Source organism: Vidua chalybeata, chromosome 2 (assembly GCF_026979565.1).
Source record: "Vidua chalybeata isolate OUT-0048 chromosome 2, bVidCha1 merged haplotype, whole genome shotgun sequence".
NCBI classification, from domain to species: domain Eukaryota; kingdom Metazoa; phylum Chordata; class Aves; order Passeriformes; family Viduidae; genus Vidua; species Vidua chalybeata.
Genome location: NC_071531.1, coordinates 111,857,942 through 111,872,581, shown reverse-complemented (window position 1 = coordinate 111,872,581; position 14,640 = coordinate 111,857,942). Strand labels below are relative to the sequence as shown.

Genomic DNA, 14,640 nt, shown 5'->3' with positions numbered 1-14,640 from the left:
GAATTTGGAATAGAGCAGAGGTTCTACCCACTCATGTTATCCTTGGGGTGAAAGAAAATTCAGAATGGAAAAGGAAATAGGAAAATATCCATTCTAGTGGTTTCATATTAATGCCAGGATGAAAGGGCAGTTTAATATCATGTTGAAATCATGAAAGGATTGAGAAGCAAAAATGGTAGATATCATACTAATAGCATCAATAAATTAATGGAAGTTTGTTTAGCTAAAAGTGCAGGGTCCTGCTTTTATACAGTGAATCATACCATGAAAAATTGATCAAAAGGCACTTTATCACAACTTGGAGCAAAATCTAAAACCTGGGCAAATTACAGTATTTCCTTTTTTTCTCAGGAAAGTGATCACAGAGATCTTCAGTGACCTCTTAAGTAGCCAGGGAGCCTGGGTGATGATGGGATTGCATGTTGGGTTTTGTTACCTGGATGTGTCATGTTGACACACTGAGCTGCTGGTCAGCTCTGGGTAGCATCAGAGAATCCCATGTGCTGTCCTCGTGTCAAGCTTATTTCAGAAAAGCATACAAGCATTTATTTATATCCATTTGTGCTCAGCAAAGCTGATAGGATTTATAAGGCATACCTGATGTTAGGCATGTGTTTATTATGTACTTTGCTGAAAAGACCATACAGTATCTTTTGCTTAGTCAGGGACTTTAACTTTCTCTAAGGGAATCAGTGCAGGTGAGGGAAGAGAAGTGGCAACCTCTGTCTCAGAAACACAGCAGATTGGCTGGTGGTGAACCTCCTCTAGAGTAAGGAGAGAATTTAAATTAAAAAAAATACTATTACACATATATTTTAAAAATATATTTGAGACCTTATTATTCTTTGCAACTGTCTGAAAGGAGGTTGTAGCAAGGTGGGGGCTCATCCTCAAGGTGTGCTGGGAGGGGTTCAGGTTGGACATCAGAAGGAATTTCTTCACAGAAAGGTTGGTTAAACATTGGAATGGGCTGCCCAGGGAGGTGTTGAAGTCACTGTCTCTGAGGTGTTTAAGGAAAGACTGGATGTGGCACTCTGTTCAATGGTCTGGTGGTGTTTGGTCACAGGTTGGGCTTGATGATCTCAGAGGTCTTTTCCAACCTAAAAGATTCTGTGATTCTCTGATATATGTGCATTTTGATGGCATTTGGAATCTCCAAACAGGATGTAGTGTGCTGGAAACTGTATGAACTGTGCTTCTGCTGCAGACTAGTCCAGAGCTTAGCAATTCCACAGCAGGAATCAAGTGATACTCCCTGCACTCATGTGTTTTATTAGAAAAGGAGAACCTTTGCTGACATTACAGTTGCACTAATGAATCCCTTTGAAACTTTATGAATTTTATTTTTTAAACTTTTTAATGTGATTGGATCTAAAAGACTGAATCCTTAATTGAAGAAAGTCTACATTTCTGTCATAGTAGCTGGCAGCTAATGTCCTGCTTCTTGAAACACAGACAGTGCTATTAATCATATTGTTATTTGTAGCCCCAGTGTATTGCTTTTTTATATGAGAATGTCAATGGGCTTCAGTAAAATAATTCATTGCAGCCTTTCTGAAGGGAACTGCACATGTACCAATGCAGGGATGCAGCGTGCCTGGAGTAACCTTCAAACCAGAAGTACAGTGCAGTGTCAGTGTCATCCTGGCTTCATGTCACCAGCTCACATCAGGAAGCAGTCCAGCTTCATTGCATGGCCTTGCATATAACCCAATAAGGCTTCCCAAGAGCCAGAATTTACTAACCAGGTGCAGGGACCCATGGAAGCTGCCACACTGCTCCCTTCCCAAGCTGGAACAGCTACAGAGCAGTGCCTGTACATACAGTTCAGCACAACTGGGCACCCTGGAACACAATAGGTCTGTGCAAGCTCGGTGATGTTTGCATTCTGAGGTTTTACATAGCTTAGACATGCTTTCACAAAACTCCATTCCCCAGGAGTTTCTGGAAGAGGCCAGAAAGTACTCCACTAATGCCACTTGTTGGTTTGATGCTTTGGTTAGTGATCCATGCACTTTGCTAGACAGATATCGCCAGCTTTCTTTTCCATCCAATTCAGCAGCTAATTTTACATAAACCATGTATCAGTGAAATATTATTTAATGCTTAATCACAGAATCATAGAATCATTAAGGTTGGAGAAGACCTTCAAGATCACTGAGTTCAACTTTTGATTGAAGACCACCATCTCAACTAAACAGTAGCACGAAGTGCCACATCCAGTTGTTTCTTGAACACTTCCAGGGATGGTGACTCCACCACTTTCCTGAGCAGCCCAGGGAGCCCATTCCAGTGCTTAACCACCCTTTCAGTGACAAAGTTCTTCCTGCTGTCCAACCTGAAACTGCCCTGGTACAGCTTGAGGCCATTTCCTCTCATCCTGTCACTTCTTCCCTGGGAACAGACACTGACCCATCTTTCCACACCCTCCTTTCAGGCAGTTGTAGAGAGTGGTAAGGTCCCCACTGAGCCTCCTTTTCTCCAGGTTAAGCACACTCAGTCACTCCTGATCAGACTTGTGCTCCAGACCCTTCCCCAGCTCCTTTCCCTTCTCTGGACACACTCCAGCCCCTCAAAGCCTTCCTCAGAGTGAGGGGCCCAAACATAAACACAGGGCTTGAGGGGCCTCACCAACCCTGAGAACAGGGGACAATCACTGCCCTGCTCCTGCTGGCCACACTATTCCTGATCCGAACCAGGATGCCATTGGCCTCCTTGCCCATCTGGGCACACTTTGGCTGATGTTCAGCTGCTCTTGACCAGCACCCCAGGTCCTCTTTCATTGCACACTTTTCCAGCCACTCTTCCCCAGCCTGTGGCACTTGCAGCTCCTCCAGGAAAATGGTGTGGGAGACACTCCCAAAGGTTTTATTAGGTCCAGGAAGGCACATCCACAGTCTTTCTCTCATCCTCTGGGCGGGTCACCTGGTCATAAAAGGAGGTCAGCTTGGTCAAGGAGGACTTGCCTTTCCTGGATCCTTCTGATCCTCTGGTTGTCCTGTATGTGCTGTGTGGTCACACTCAAGATCATCTATTCTGTAACTTTCCTGAGCACCAAGGTCAGTCTGACAGACCTGAAATTCCCCAAGTAAGAAGCTGATGTTTCTCCCATTGTTATGTTTAAATAACAACAATTAGTACTTGAGGTTTGTGTTAATTTCTGGAGACAGTTGGCAACTAACATTGGTAAACTGACATCTTCTGCAGTTTATATAATCAGCCAGTATCCATATAGCCTAAACCCACAATTCAAAAAGTCTCACACGCATAGTAATAGTAGTAAAGAATGTAAAGTAAAGAATGTAGATGCATATACACACAGCATATTGTACAGTAATTAATGTACTAATAGAGACATGTGTTGACTTTCAGTGAGGATAAATCTCCACTGGGACATGTGTGTATGGTGTGCAATGCTAATAAGGCAGTTCTTACTCAGCAAAGTGACTCAATAGCTGGTATAAATATAGCCAGGTTTGGAGTCTCTTCTATGCCAGGAGAGACTGTATAATAAAATTTGACATGATTTCGGAGATTGAAAAGTTCTTGGCAGAATTTTCCCTTGCATGATGTTGGTTTTAGGATTTTGCTCTGATTTGCTGAAAAGCTGCCAGTAGCATCTGAGCCAGTGCTCGGTCACAGGAGTTGGCAGAGTTGTGCTGGTGGCCTTGTGTTGGGCATGTGCTGGCCCACATCTCAGCTGGGAAAACGTCTGTGAGCAGCTCCACAGAGAGGGCTCACCGACCTCGAGCTGTGACCAAAGGTGGGTAGTGCCAGCAGGCGAAGGAAGGGATTGGCACACTTCCTCTTAAAAATCCTGGAAAAGTGTCGATGCACTGCCCCAGACCACTGTGGTGCTGCCTTTGTAACCTGCTTCCAGTCCCCCTCATCTAGCCCAGCCTACTCCTGGTTGTTTATTTCACACCGATTAGAAGTGCTACTTGTTGCCAAGGTTTTTTACCTCTGTTTTCCTCCTTATTTGCCAGCGACAGCCACACGCTGGCTGCTCACAAAGGAGACCGGTGTGATTAAAAGACCGCGGTTACTAAGGTAGCCATGGCAACAGCCTCCTTGGAGGTCTTTGTTGCCTGCTAAAACTTTGATCTCCAAAAGGGGCTGCTGCTGTTTCTCCGTCCAATTGAAGAGAAGGATGGGAAGGAAGGATAAAGTTTACTGCAAGCAGAGGGAGCACAGAGGAACACTTTGCAGAGCCATGCTCCCCCAATAAATCTCACAGCAGCTGCCTTGGAAAAGTGTCTGATTTACAAGAACCACACTTCCTCTCCTATGCTTTCCAGCCTCTCCTCAGGCCAGTGTCCCTTGCCAGGGGCCTCTTGCTGTGGCATGGCTTGGCAAAGTTTTCCACCACTGAGAAGGAAATAATTCCCTCTGTAGTTGCTGTGTCCTGTGATCCCACTGCAGCAGGTTGGGCTGTGGAAGCAGCCTTCAAACAGGAAAACAGTTCAGCAGTTACTGCCATAGTTACCCAATATTTATCACATTTATGCAACTGCCAGTATTTGCCATGTTCCCATATTTACCCAATTGCCGTGTTTCTGACTGCACCTGCGCCTACTTTATTCATGCCATCAGTTCTTTTCAGCTGCACCACTTACCCTAATTATTTTTGTGTCTCTTCTCTGCAGACTCTCTGCTAATTGTGTGCTTGACTCCAGGTCTTCCCTGCTCTGCTGCTATTTGCTCACTGCTCTGTCGCCTGCCTGCCTCCTGTGTATTAACTCCTGTCCTCGCTGGCCTCTGCTGTGTGTCTGCACCTCTTGGAGCTGCTCTGCATCCCCTCAGCTTTTCCTCTCCCATTCCTCCTCCTGTGCTCTGCCAGTGCAGATGGGGTGCTTGCAAGCTCCATTGCATTCCAAGGCTGGCTGGGGCCTGGGGCGTGTGAGGTGCCTGGTGAGAGGCCACTGTGGGCAGGTAAAACCCTTCAGCAGCATGGTGGGAATAGCGATGGCACATGTCCCAGATCCTTGCAGAATGAGGACAAGCTCCTAGCTCTGACACAGTCACCCGGGACAACCCTGGAAAACGGGGCCATTGTCTATTCCCTCTATCCCCTGGGTGGTGGGAGCTTGCACAGAGGACACAAAGCTCTTGTGGGTGGGAGCACAGATCTGTGACTCAGCAGTGGTGCCCAGCCATGGCTTGGAGTGCCTGCAGCCCTTTCCCAGGTGTGCAGAGCTGCTGTGCAGAGGTGATGTGGCCAGATGGTCTCTTGGCAGGATGTTTTACTGAATTGTTTCTTCCCCACCAATTGCTATTTAGCCCCAGCATCCACTTTAAAACTTTCTTGAAAGAAATGAGAGAGAAGGAGGTGAGTTTAAAGCCCATGGAAAGAGCATCCTAGGCATGGAGAGATGGGTGAATGCTGGCCATGGGTGCTCTGACTGCCTCCTGCCTGCGCATACAGCCATGGGTCCAAAAGGACACCTTGCTCTCTGTTTTGGGCAGTGTGTGACCCACCAGGGCACTGCCCTGGGATCCCCTTTGTGGCCACCACCTGGCTCTGAGCTGTGCCCATGTGTGGGCCAGGCTTGCAGGGGGCGGGAGGTGATAGCCAGTGGCAGAGCTGCCCCCCTGAGCTGCCCTGTCGCTGTGTCCCTGTGCCCTCTGGCTGGCAGGACAAGGGGATTTTTGCTCCACTTGTTGCTGGCAGCAGCAGCAGAGGGGAGAAAGTCACCCTCAATGAAGAACAGTGGTGGGAGCCTCCCGTTGCTGGGGCAACCATGGGCAGCCTCAGCCTGTTGTCTTCCCTGAAGGAATGGTGTGGGGAAGGGTTAATCAGGGGATTTATCCAGCTGGGGGCTGGGAGGGGCTGAGCTGTGGAAAGCTGCTGGGGGGATGGCAGTCCAGGGGTGGGCATTGCACTCACTGGCTGCCAGGTGGTCTGGGCGAGGCAGGCAGAGTTCAGGCTGAGTTGTGGTGGGGTTTGCTGCTGCCTTGGGTCTTTCCAGTTTTTGTGCATCCCTGCTGGGTGCTTTGGGGCCCCCAGGGCTGTGTGAGTCCCCTTGGCAAGGCATGGATGCAAATTCCCCAGGCAGATACTCTGACAAGCCAAGTGAGGCTGCACAAGCAGGGAAGTACTGGCTGCTCGTGCGTAGCACAGAGGAGCTGCTTTGGTTGTCTTTGTTTTTACCAAGTTCTCAGGCACTGTTATATTAAGGGATGCTTTTTCCTTGTTGGACATGTGATTCCTCTTGGAGATCAGAAGGTACCCAGCACTAGCAGGGTTCAAAGCTCTCCAGGTAGGTTCAAAATAAAGCAGGCACCCATTTGTCAATGACCATTTGAGAAGGAGTTTCTGCCATTTAATGGTGTCATTTCCTTGCCTTTTTTACCACAAGTAGAAGCCCTAAATTAGCTATGTACCTCCAGCAATTTGTCCAGTGGCATCTGCTCTCACACTAGGGCTGCATGTGAGCTTGTGCAGAGGTAATAACACATGGGAGATGAGCTACATGCTCATATCTGCCCATATTCTGCATGCATGTGGTTCATGTGGGTGCTGTTCACATATGCACAAAAGGCCTGCAAAAGAAATGCATATTGTTTAATCAAAATAAGGGATATACTTAATATGCACGTGGAACATAACGCTAGTTCTGAGTGGCTTGGACACTTGATCATTCCAGGAAATGGACTCAAAGGATGTCATGAAAGTCTTTGTAAATGTAGATGAAAATGTTGCAGCAAACTGGTGGCAAGAGTCCTCCCTCAAAGTGGTAAATGGGGAGCAGTTATGTGAAGCATCACCATGCTATCTTTTGCTAAGGATTCTGCACCACTTCATCAAGATGGGCGTTCCTGTGAGTACTAGTCAGCTGTGATGAGTTGCAACTGGCTGCAAAGCACTGCCTGTAGTCATGGTATACTCATTATGGATCCAGCAGGCTTCCTTGTGGATTTTTGATCTCTACAGAGTCTCTGCTGAAGCACTGAGGAAAAACGGATGGTGGGAATTTGATTGTAATAACCTCCAAGGACAGACTAGAGGCCGAGGAACTTGGGATCCAGTTCATCACTGTGTCTGAGTGCTGCGTAGTGCAGGACCTGGAGGGCATGTGGGGAGGTTAAAGGTAGCTTTCTACCACTTCTGCATCAGCTTACCCTTAGCTGCTCCTGTTGTAATGCCCACAATGTGTGTCTCTCTTCAGAGTGCATCTCTCCTGCCATCTGCATGTCTTTTAAAATCCCAGCATGATCCTGGGGCTCTATGGGAGAGTTCACAGCACAGCTGCACTTAGGGCTGTTCTGCCAATGCACAGGTGTGTGTAAATTACAGCTGAGCACTGTGCAGGATGTTGGCTGTGTGCTGGAAATATCCCAGACATTCTGTGCCAAAACAAACAGGCACCAAGCTGCCTTTGGGCTTAGAGTTTGTTTGTTTGTATTTGGTTGTAAATTATAAATTTGAAGTGGACTTGCCTTTTTTTTTTTTTTTTGGGGGTTTTTTTTTTTGTTTGTTTCCTTTTTCTTTTGCAAACTGATCGCACAAATTTTTGCACAAATCCTTCCCTGGCTGGTTTGCTTCCATTGGGTGTTGGCCTTTGTCACACAGTCTCACCAAGATGCTTCTGCATCTCCAAATAATTAGCACATATGCACAGCATTCCTTCAAGGCTCCTTTCCTGGAGTTGTCAGTGCACTCACAGAGCCCTACATGGAGAGCAGCATCCACGGGTTTTGGAAGCACGTGGCTGATTTATCAATAGCCTTGGGTTAAAGATGTTTCATATCCGTAGAAACGACATCAGTATGTTTCAAAAATAAACTGTGTCCTTTTGTTTAAGGGCTGTTGTGCATTTCCAGGAGCTTTTGCATGTGTAGAGCATAACTCCAGGAAGATGTTACCATGTAACTATGCTAAAGGGACTCCTTTTTCTTGTCATTTTGTGCCTAGATTGAAGAAGCTCTGTTCCAGATTCTTTCCCCCCAGCTCTGCTGATAAAGATAAAATGCAAGGACACAGAAATGGCAGAAGTGCAGAGGCAGACACCAGGCATCGAGCAGGATGACATCTGTGGTTGATAGGAATTCACATAATGCAGAGTGCAAGTGGGCTGATGAGGAAGGGAACTGGAGGCTAAGGCAGGGGCTGGGGAGTGTGTTTTTCTTGCAGTAACCTCTCTCCTTCTTCTCCTCCTTCTGTCTTTTCTAGGCAGGACAGGGCTGCTTGCTGATCTCTTGCCCAGTTTTGCTGTGGAGATTATGCCAGGTATTCAGTCATTTCACCCTTAATCATCTGTTCCTCTGTCATCTTGTCTGTTCATCCTTCTGCAGCATCTTTATGTGGTGTATGTTTCACTTGTATGTGTGTTTTATCTGGGGATTTAAAGAGAAAAACCTGTCACTTACTGGGAAAGTGATGGGTTTGGACCTGAGAGAGCTGATGCTGGGCCATGCTGGGAGCCAGCACAGAGAGATGGTTGATGTCATGCCAGGATCAGTGTGAGAGCAGAAATGCCAGAGCTGTTCTGGGGACATTTTCTATCAAGCTCTCTGCTCTCCCCCTGCTAGCACAGAGGAAAGTGTGCTTCAGCCTGGGAGACCCCACAGCCCTGCGTGGCTCTGTGTGTCAGCTGCTCCTGTGCAGTCACTCGGCTCCCCAGACCTGGCCTGTGCTACTGCTCCACTGTCACCACAGATGGTAGCACAGGAGGTGCTGGGAATAGAGCAATTGCTAGCACCCCATCAGTGGCACAGCCCCTCTTGTGCTGCATGGCCAGGCCACCTTCTTGGTAACACCAGGTGGCTGGGCCCGACGTGAGAGCTCCGTGCACGTGATAAATCCCTTGCTAGCCAAAACTAGTGAGAGCCACCAGTTCTGGCACTCCTTGTAGAGGAGACAGAGGCTGTGCAACAGATTGTTCTTGAAAGGGAAAAGCTGTGAGAATATTTAGCCCTCGAGTCATCTGATCATTCCCTGGTGGTGCCCGAGGAGCATTTCTTTCACACGTTTGTGCAAAAATGCAACTCCACATAAATGTGTGAAGCTATTTTTGAGCCTGTCCCAGAGATGCAAATGGAGAGAAGGCAGACACTCACCCACCTCCAGTGTAACCCAAAGCTCCCTAGAATTCCTGCAAGGCAGGAGAGGGATTGGTCTTTTCAGCATAGATAGATAACAGTTGATTCTCTATTGCCTAACACTTTTCCCCCCGTTATTTAGAATTTTATTGAATGAGTATAATATTGTGGTGTGTAGGCCAGATATCTTTCTGGTACCCTCACTGCATAGGTAGACAAGAAGAAAGTGTAAGATGCAGCAGCAAACCACATTTCACACCACAGCTGTTGGTGTTGCCTCTTACCTGAGTAAAGGAAAGCAGATACTTCTGTGAGCACAAACCAGTTGTTTCCAGACAGCGAGGACATAGAGCATGTCAGCTTGGTAGTCATTTGAATCTCAGCATTACACAGTTGTATTGGGAACTGGTTGAATCCCAGTTTTGTTTTGTGTTAAAGGAAGAGCCAGCAGGCTCTTTTTGCTGTTTTTTTAACCTCATCAGAAAAGGAAATGGTCTAACTTCCTGTGAAGTAAAACCCTGACTCACAGGTCCCTATGGCTGGGACACTGATTTCAAACATCCACTTTATATGCTGAGTGAGTATCCCGCACTGTGCAACGTACACACTAATCTGACCCCTTTTGTACTCCTAGGATATTTTCAGGGAGACTACAGATACACTTCTAATGGACTTACTGTCTGTTTTTTCCTCTACCAGGCTTTTATCCTTTATGGAGTGGTTGTGAATTGCTCATTAATAGCTCTGGAGATCTGATATCTAAGTTTCACTGGATAGCTGTGGCTGGCCTCTTGTGTCAAGCAGTACAGTTTCACCTCCTTCTCTGTGTCCATGATGGTTGCAGAAAACAAGATGAGAACAAAACAAAGAAAAAGCCACTAAGATGTTGCTTAGATTGGCATAGATTAGGAAGTACAGGACTGGAAAGTATAGTCTGGCTCTCTACCTTGCATTCTCTCCCCAGCACCATGTAATTTCATCTTTCTGTAAGCATAGCAAGCTTAGGAGTGACCTACGGTTTGCTCTTTCTCTTTGCCATTGGCTCACTTTCTTTGATGGGCTTCTTTTAGCTTCTCTCTACATCACTGATCATCTATTTCTGTCCATTTATGTAAGATCTTTAACTGTAATACCTGCTTTTCCTCCTGCATTTATCCTCCTACCATATTTACAGGCAGGAGCTACATCTTCTCTCAGCCTTCTGTTTAATAGAGTAACTCAGCAGGCTTCAGCTCCCCTGCTGCCAGGCAGGCTCCAGAGTCCCTTCATCCCTCAAATAAATCCCCACTTTCCATCGGCTCCGGCCTAAATTCGTCTTTTCTGCTGCAAAGATGACCAGAGCTATATAACATCAGTAACTTCAGATGAAGTCAAGTGCAGAGAAGGCCTTGTGTGATGGCATTGATATTTTCTTAATACTGCTGGAAATTCTTCCCTTATTGGGCCTAGGACTGCATTTGCCATTTTTGGTGGCTGTATTGTGTGAGTGGTGACAGTAATGCTGTGTATACTGGATCATTTCTTTTATTTTTCAGTTCTTTTCAACCAGTGAAATCCTGTTCAGAACAGAAATTGTTCTTATCTTTGAACCTGTGACACTGAAAGTATTGCTGCATACTTTGAAATTCAGGATAATACTGCATTTCACATTTCTTGTTTTAGACCCAAGGACAATTGGCCCTTTGTGTAACATGTCCCAGCCTTCAGTGACAATGCATCCCTACTGCTTACTGTCATGATATTTTAGCACATTCTTATTTTCTATGTCAAGGTAATTTATGAAAATATTAAACAAAACAGCTGCTAGAAGCAGAACTTGAGGGACTGGGTCAGTAATCTCTCAGCTCTTGCTTTCCCATTCATGAATGTTTCCCTTCTGCCCTTTCCTTACTTGTCAGCTGAATTTTTCTCAGCATATAATGAGTTCAACCCCAAAATATTATTCCATAGGAACCAAAATTAAATGCAAATTTAAATGAAATTCATGTGTGTCAGCCAAAAAATAAATAAAGGATTAAAAAAAAATTTTCACTTCACACTTCTGAAGTGTTGATTTGTAGATGCCAGATCTTTGACTGACATTTTTCAAAGGAAATTTTAAATTCTAGATTTAAAATGGCATTTTTTAAAAAGGGGAATTGTTTGTAAAAGAGTTAAGGAAAACTCCAGCAAAGTAAAGAATCATACTTTTGTTCAAACAGAATGCTGTGGATGGATCAAAAATGACACTTCTTATTTTTGCATTGTATTAAGAACTAGGAAAAATTCTGTTTTGAATGGTCCAAGTGAAACATTTTCCATTGACATTTTAGCTTAGCAACACAGGTGAGGAGTGCACTGTTTTTTCCAGTGTGATTCTTCATGCACATTGCAATCCTTGTATCAATACTTCTTCATCTCAAATAATACTGGACCAGGAGACTTCTTAGTGAATGCTGGACTTCTGCTTGGAAATAGTGGTCTGCTTTTTTTCCTCTAAAGTGGGGATAAACCCTTTCCCACTGCAGCCCCACCATGTCTTTATTTGCTTCTTGCCATTTTTCCAAGGTGGTTGAATAACCACCTGGGTACACCTGAAGTCTTTTCCCCACCAGCAGTCTTGCTTTGAGATAGGTTGGTGCATTTCTCTGACTTAAAACCGACTCCAGGCCTCGTGTATGCTCAGAGTCTTGTAATTTCTTGTCCAGATCTGCTCACTGATCATTCCCTTAGTCTGTGGAAGTCCTGTGTAGCAGTAGGTGCTGCCCTGGCACAGGCTGAGCCCTGCTCCCACCACATTTCCAGCAGCAAAGTTTGAGAAATCTTTTCTCCTTCCCCTTCCCCTTTAAGTCCCATCCTGGTTTTTGTGGGCCAGCTCTTGCGTGCTTTCACTTGTAGGGTGTTTTTCAGCTGCTCCCTTTTGGGCCCTGGCACACATCAGTCTGAAGGCTTCAATGGGGGAGAAAAAAAGTGGTTGTTAGGTTTCCTGGCTGCCTGAATAGGATGCTCGTTCGGCACATTCAAAAGAATAATTGCGCGCGTAGGCCTCGCTGCGAAGGGGCAGGCCTGGCTCGTTTACTGGGCTATTTATAGCCTGCTTTTCACCATCTTTTGTCCCATTAAACCAGAATGTGGGTAGGGAACAAACACATAAGCTGGGCATGAACATGGACAAGAAGAATGAGTCTTTGATGAGGTCCAAACGCTAATGGAGCACGTCCTGTGGCATTGGCGCAGGTCTGCTGTGGGGTGAAGGGTTTCTGGACGGGGAGCCAGGGCTCCTGCCTCTGTGCTGCTCGCCTCTCAGCTAGCCAGAGATGCTGCTGGAAGGGACCACATTTTGGAAGCTTATTTCTCACTGTCATGTGCCATTTCTGCTTTGACACAAGAGGAGGAGTAGACCTAGTCCTAGACCCACAGGGAGTCTGTCCACTTCTGTTATTCACCTGTGTGTTTTGTCCCCATGCTCTCCGCTGGGAGGATGTTGCTGACGTTCTCTTCCACAGCAATGTGCAGTCCTGTAAGTATCTCCTTTTCTCCCCTTGTTTTCCAGAGTGGGTCTTTGTGGGCCTGGTGATCCTGGGGGCGTTCCTGTTCTTCCTCCTGGTGGGGATCTGCTGGTGCCAGTGCTGCCCACACAGCTGCTGCTGTTACGTCCGCTGCCCCTGCTGTCCTGAGTCCTGCTGCTGTCCCCGGGCGCGTGAGTGACCCTGTCCAAGCCTGGTGCAAATCTGCCCTGCTACTTCTGCTCCCTGGCAGAACAGGAGGAGAATCTGCTAATATTGCTTCCTTTGCCCTGAGCACTTCGCTTGGCTAAAAAACTGGTTCTTAGGGAGTGAAGCATCTGACCTATTACTCAATGGTTGAATGCTCAAAGTTAATTACAAATGTAATTCCCCAAGCCCTCCCTGCCTTGGCAGCTGTGCCTGCTTTTCCAAAGTGTCATGCTCCCATTCCAAAGTTGTTGTTGTGTCAGTGAATGTTGTGGGTCAGAGCTAAGAGCATCCTGGGAGGTTTCTTCCTGGCAATGCAAATCAGCTGTCCTCTACAACAGTGCAAAATCCTTGCAACCCAGCAAGGTTCCTGGTCAGGCTCAGTTAGATCTGTCAAGTTCCATGAGCCTCATCCTGCTGCTTGAGTCATCAGTTATTTTTAAAGCTGAACTGCCACTAAATCATGGCAGCAGTAATGCTGGCTGTAACTCCCTGAGTGTCTTTCTGGGCATTTTGCAGTGCCATTATTATTATATGCCCTATTATTATATGCAGTACATATTTTAAACCCCTCTTTGAGGCTTAGAGAAATTCAGGTTGGTCCTTGTTAATTTATTTGTCTGATTGTCTCCCGTGGGGCTGGTGGTGCAGGTTTTGTCAGTGGGCCTGTGGGGGGCTGGTGTGTGATGCTAACTCTTGTTCTTTTTCTTTTTCAGTGTATGTAGCAGGCAAAGCAGCAAAAGCTGGGTACCCTCCTGCAGTCTCTGCCATGCCAGGTCCATACTACATCCCCAGTGTTCCTGTAGCTGGTGTCCCATCTCCTGCTGTGCTGATGGATAAGTCACACCCCCCTCCCTTAGCCCCAAGTGAGGCCAGTGGAGGAAGCCAAAATGGTAATTTGCAGTGCCAGGCACAACATTCAGTCCTCTTACTGGGAGTAGGGCTGGGAAGGGGAGGAACGATTGTCACCGATCGAGTGGTGTGAAGAGAAGAAACACAGGGAAACTGCATTTTAATCCTGTCTCTGACAATGACATTTGCAGTAGGGCCACGTGGTCTAACTTTTCTAGGGCCATCAACACAGAGTCAGTTTGTGGGTGCCTCATTAAGTCAGCAGGGAATGGGAGGCCAAGTTCCTGTACAGGACCCCTCTCATTACTGCTGCAGATGTTCACTTGCAGAGGACAAAAGGATGAAGATGATTTCAGGAGAGCAGAGACAGGGACCATTTTCCCCTTAGAGCTGATGTCTTGCAAGCTTCTTTCTCTTTGTAAACTGTCCTTCCAACCCTCTGTAGGGCACTGCTTGGATTCTGGCAGCAGTTTTTGCTGCAGCATGTTTTGCTGTCCCTGTGGCATTTTGGGCAAAGTAACCTATTCCCTTGGTATTTCTGCCCAAGATCTTTTGGGGCTGGACCCTGTTCTCTACTTTACAGAAGTCAGTAAGTCACTTTTTTTGTTCAGCCTTTGCAATTGTGAAATGTGAGTGATGAAAGGCTTCTGACTAGAAAGGAGATGTGGATCAGTGTCAGACCTAGAGCCTCAGTGTGATGCCTCTTGTCTCAGGGAGGGTCACTTTGCTGCTGCAAAGGAAGCTGCCATCAAGGAGAAAAGAGGGCAGCTATTTAGCCACATGCATTTCAGGATCAGAGTAGCTGTCTAAATTCAAATATTCTGCAGCAGAAATTACTCTCACCAATGTAGAGTCATCACTGACCCAGCTACATGTTTGATTTCAAAGCACCACACTAAGTATCAGTTGTTAAATTAACTCATGACAGTGTGTTGATAAAACATATCTGAAAAGACAAGATTAAGTAGCATAATTAATTAAGCTTCTGGAACAATCCTACACATGCTTCTGCTGCCCCAGTCAGTATATCAACCTTTCTGGAATTACAAAAAGT

General features: G+C 46.3%; 1 protein-coding gene across 6 annotated transcripts in view; it reads left to right on the top strand.

Annotated features, from left to right (window-relative positions):
* The window catches only part of ILDR2 (immunoglobulin like domain containing receptor 2), a 39,301-nt gene that overhangs the window by 12,585 nt on the left and 12,076 nt on the right, over positions 1-14,640 (top strand). For 4 of the 6 annotated variants that reach the window (XM_053935075.1, XM_053935073.1, XM_053935072.1 and 1 more), the window contains exons 4-6: positions 8,174-8,230; positions 12,575-12,721; positions 13,451-13,627. In XM_053935075.1, the coding sequence (XP_053791050.1) occupies positions 8,174-8,230; positions 12,575-12,721; positions 13,451-13,627 (381 nt within the window). The remainder of the gene's footprint in view (positions 1-8,173; positions 8,231-12,574; positions 12,722-13,450; positions 13,628-14,640) is intronic. The other 2 variants (XM_053935077.1, XM_053935076.1) reach the window with 1 other exon arrangement.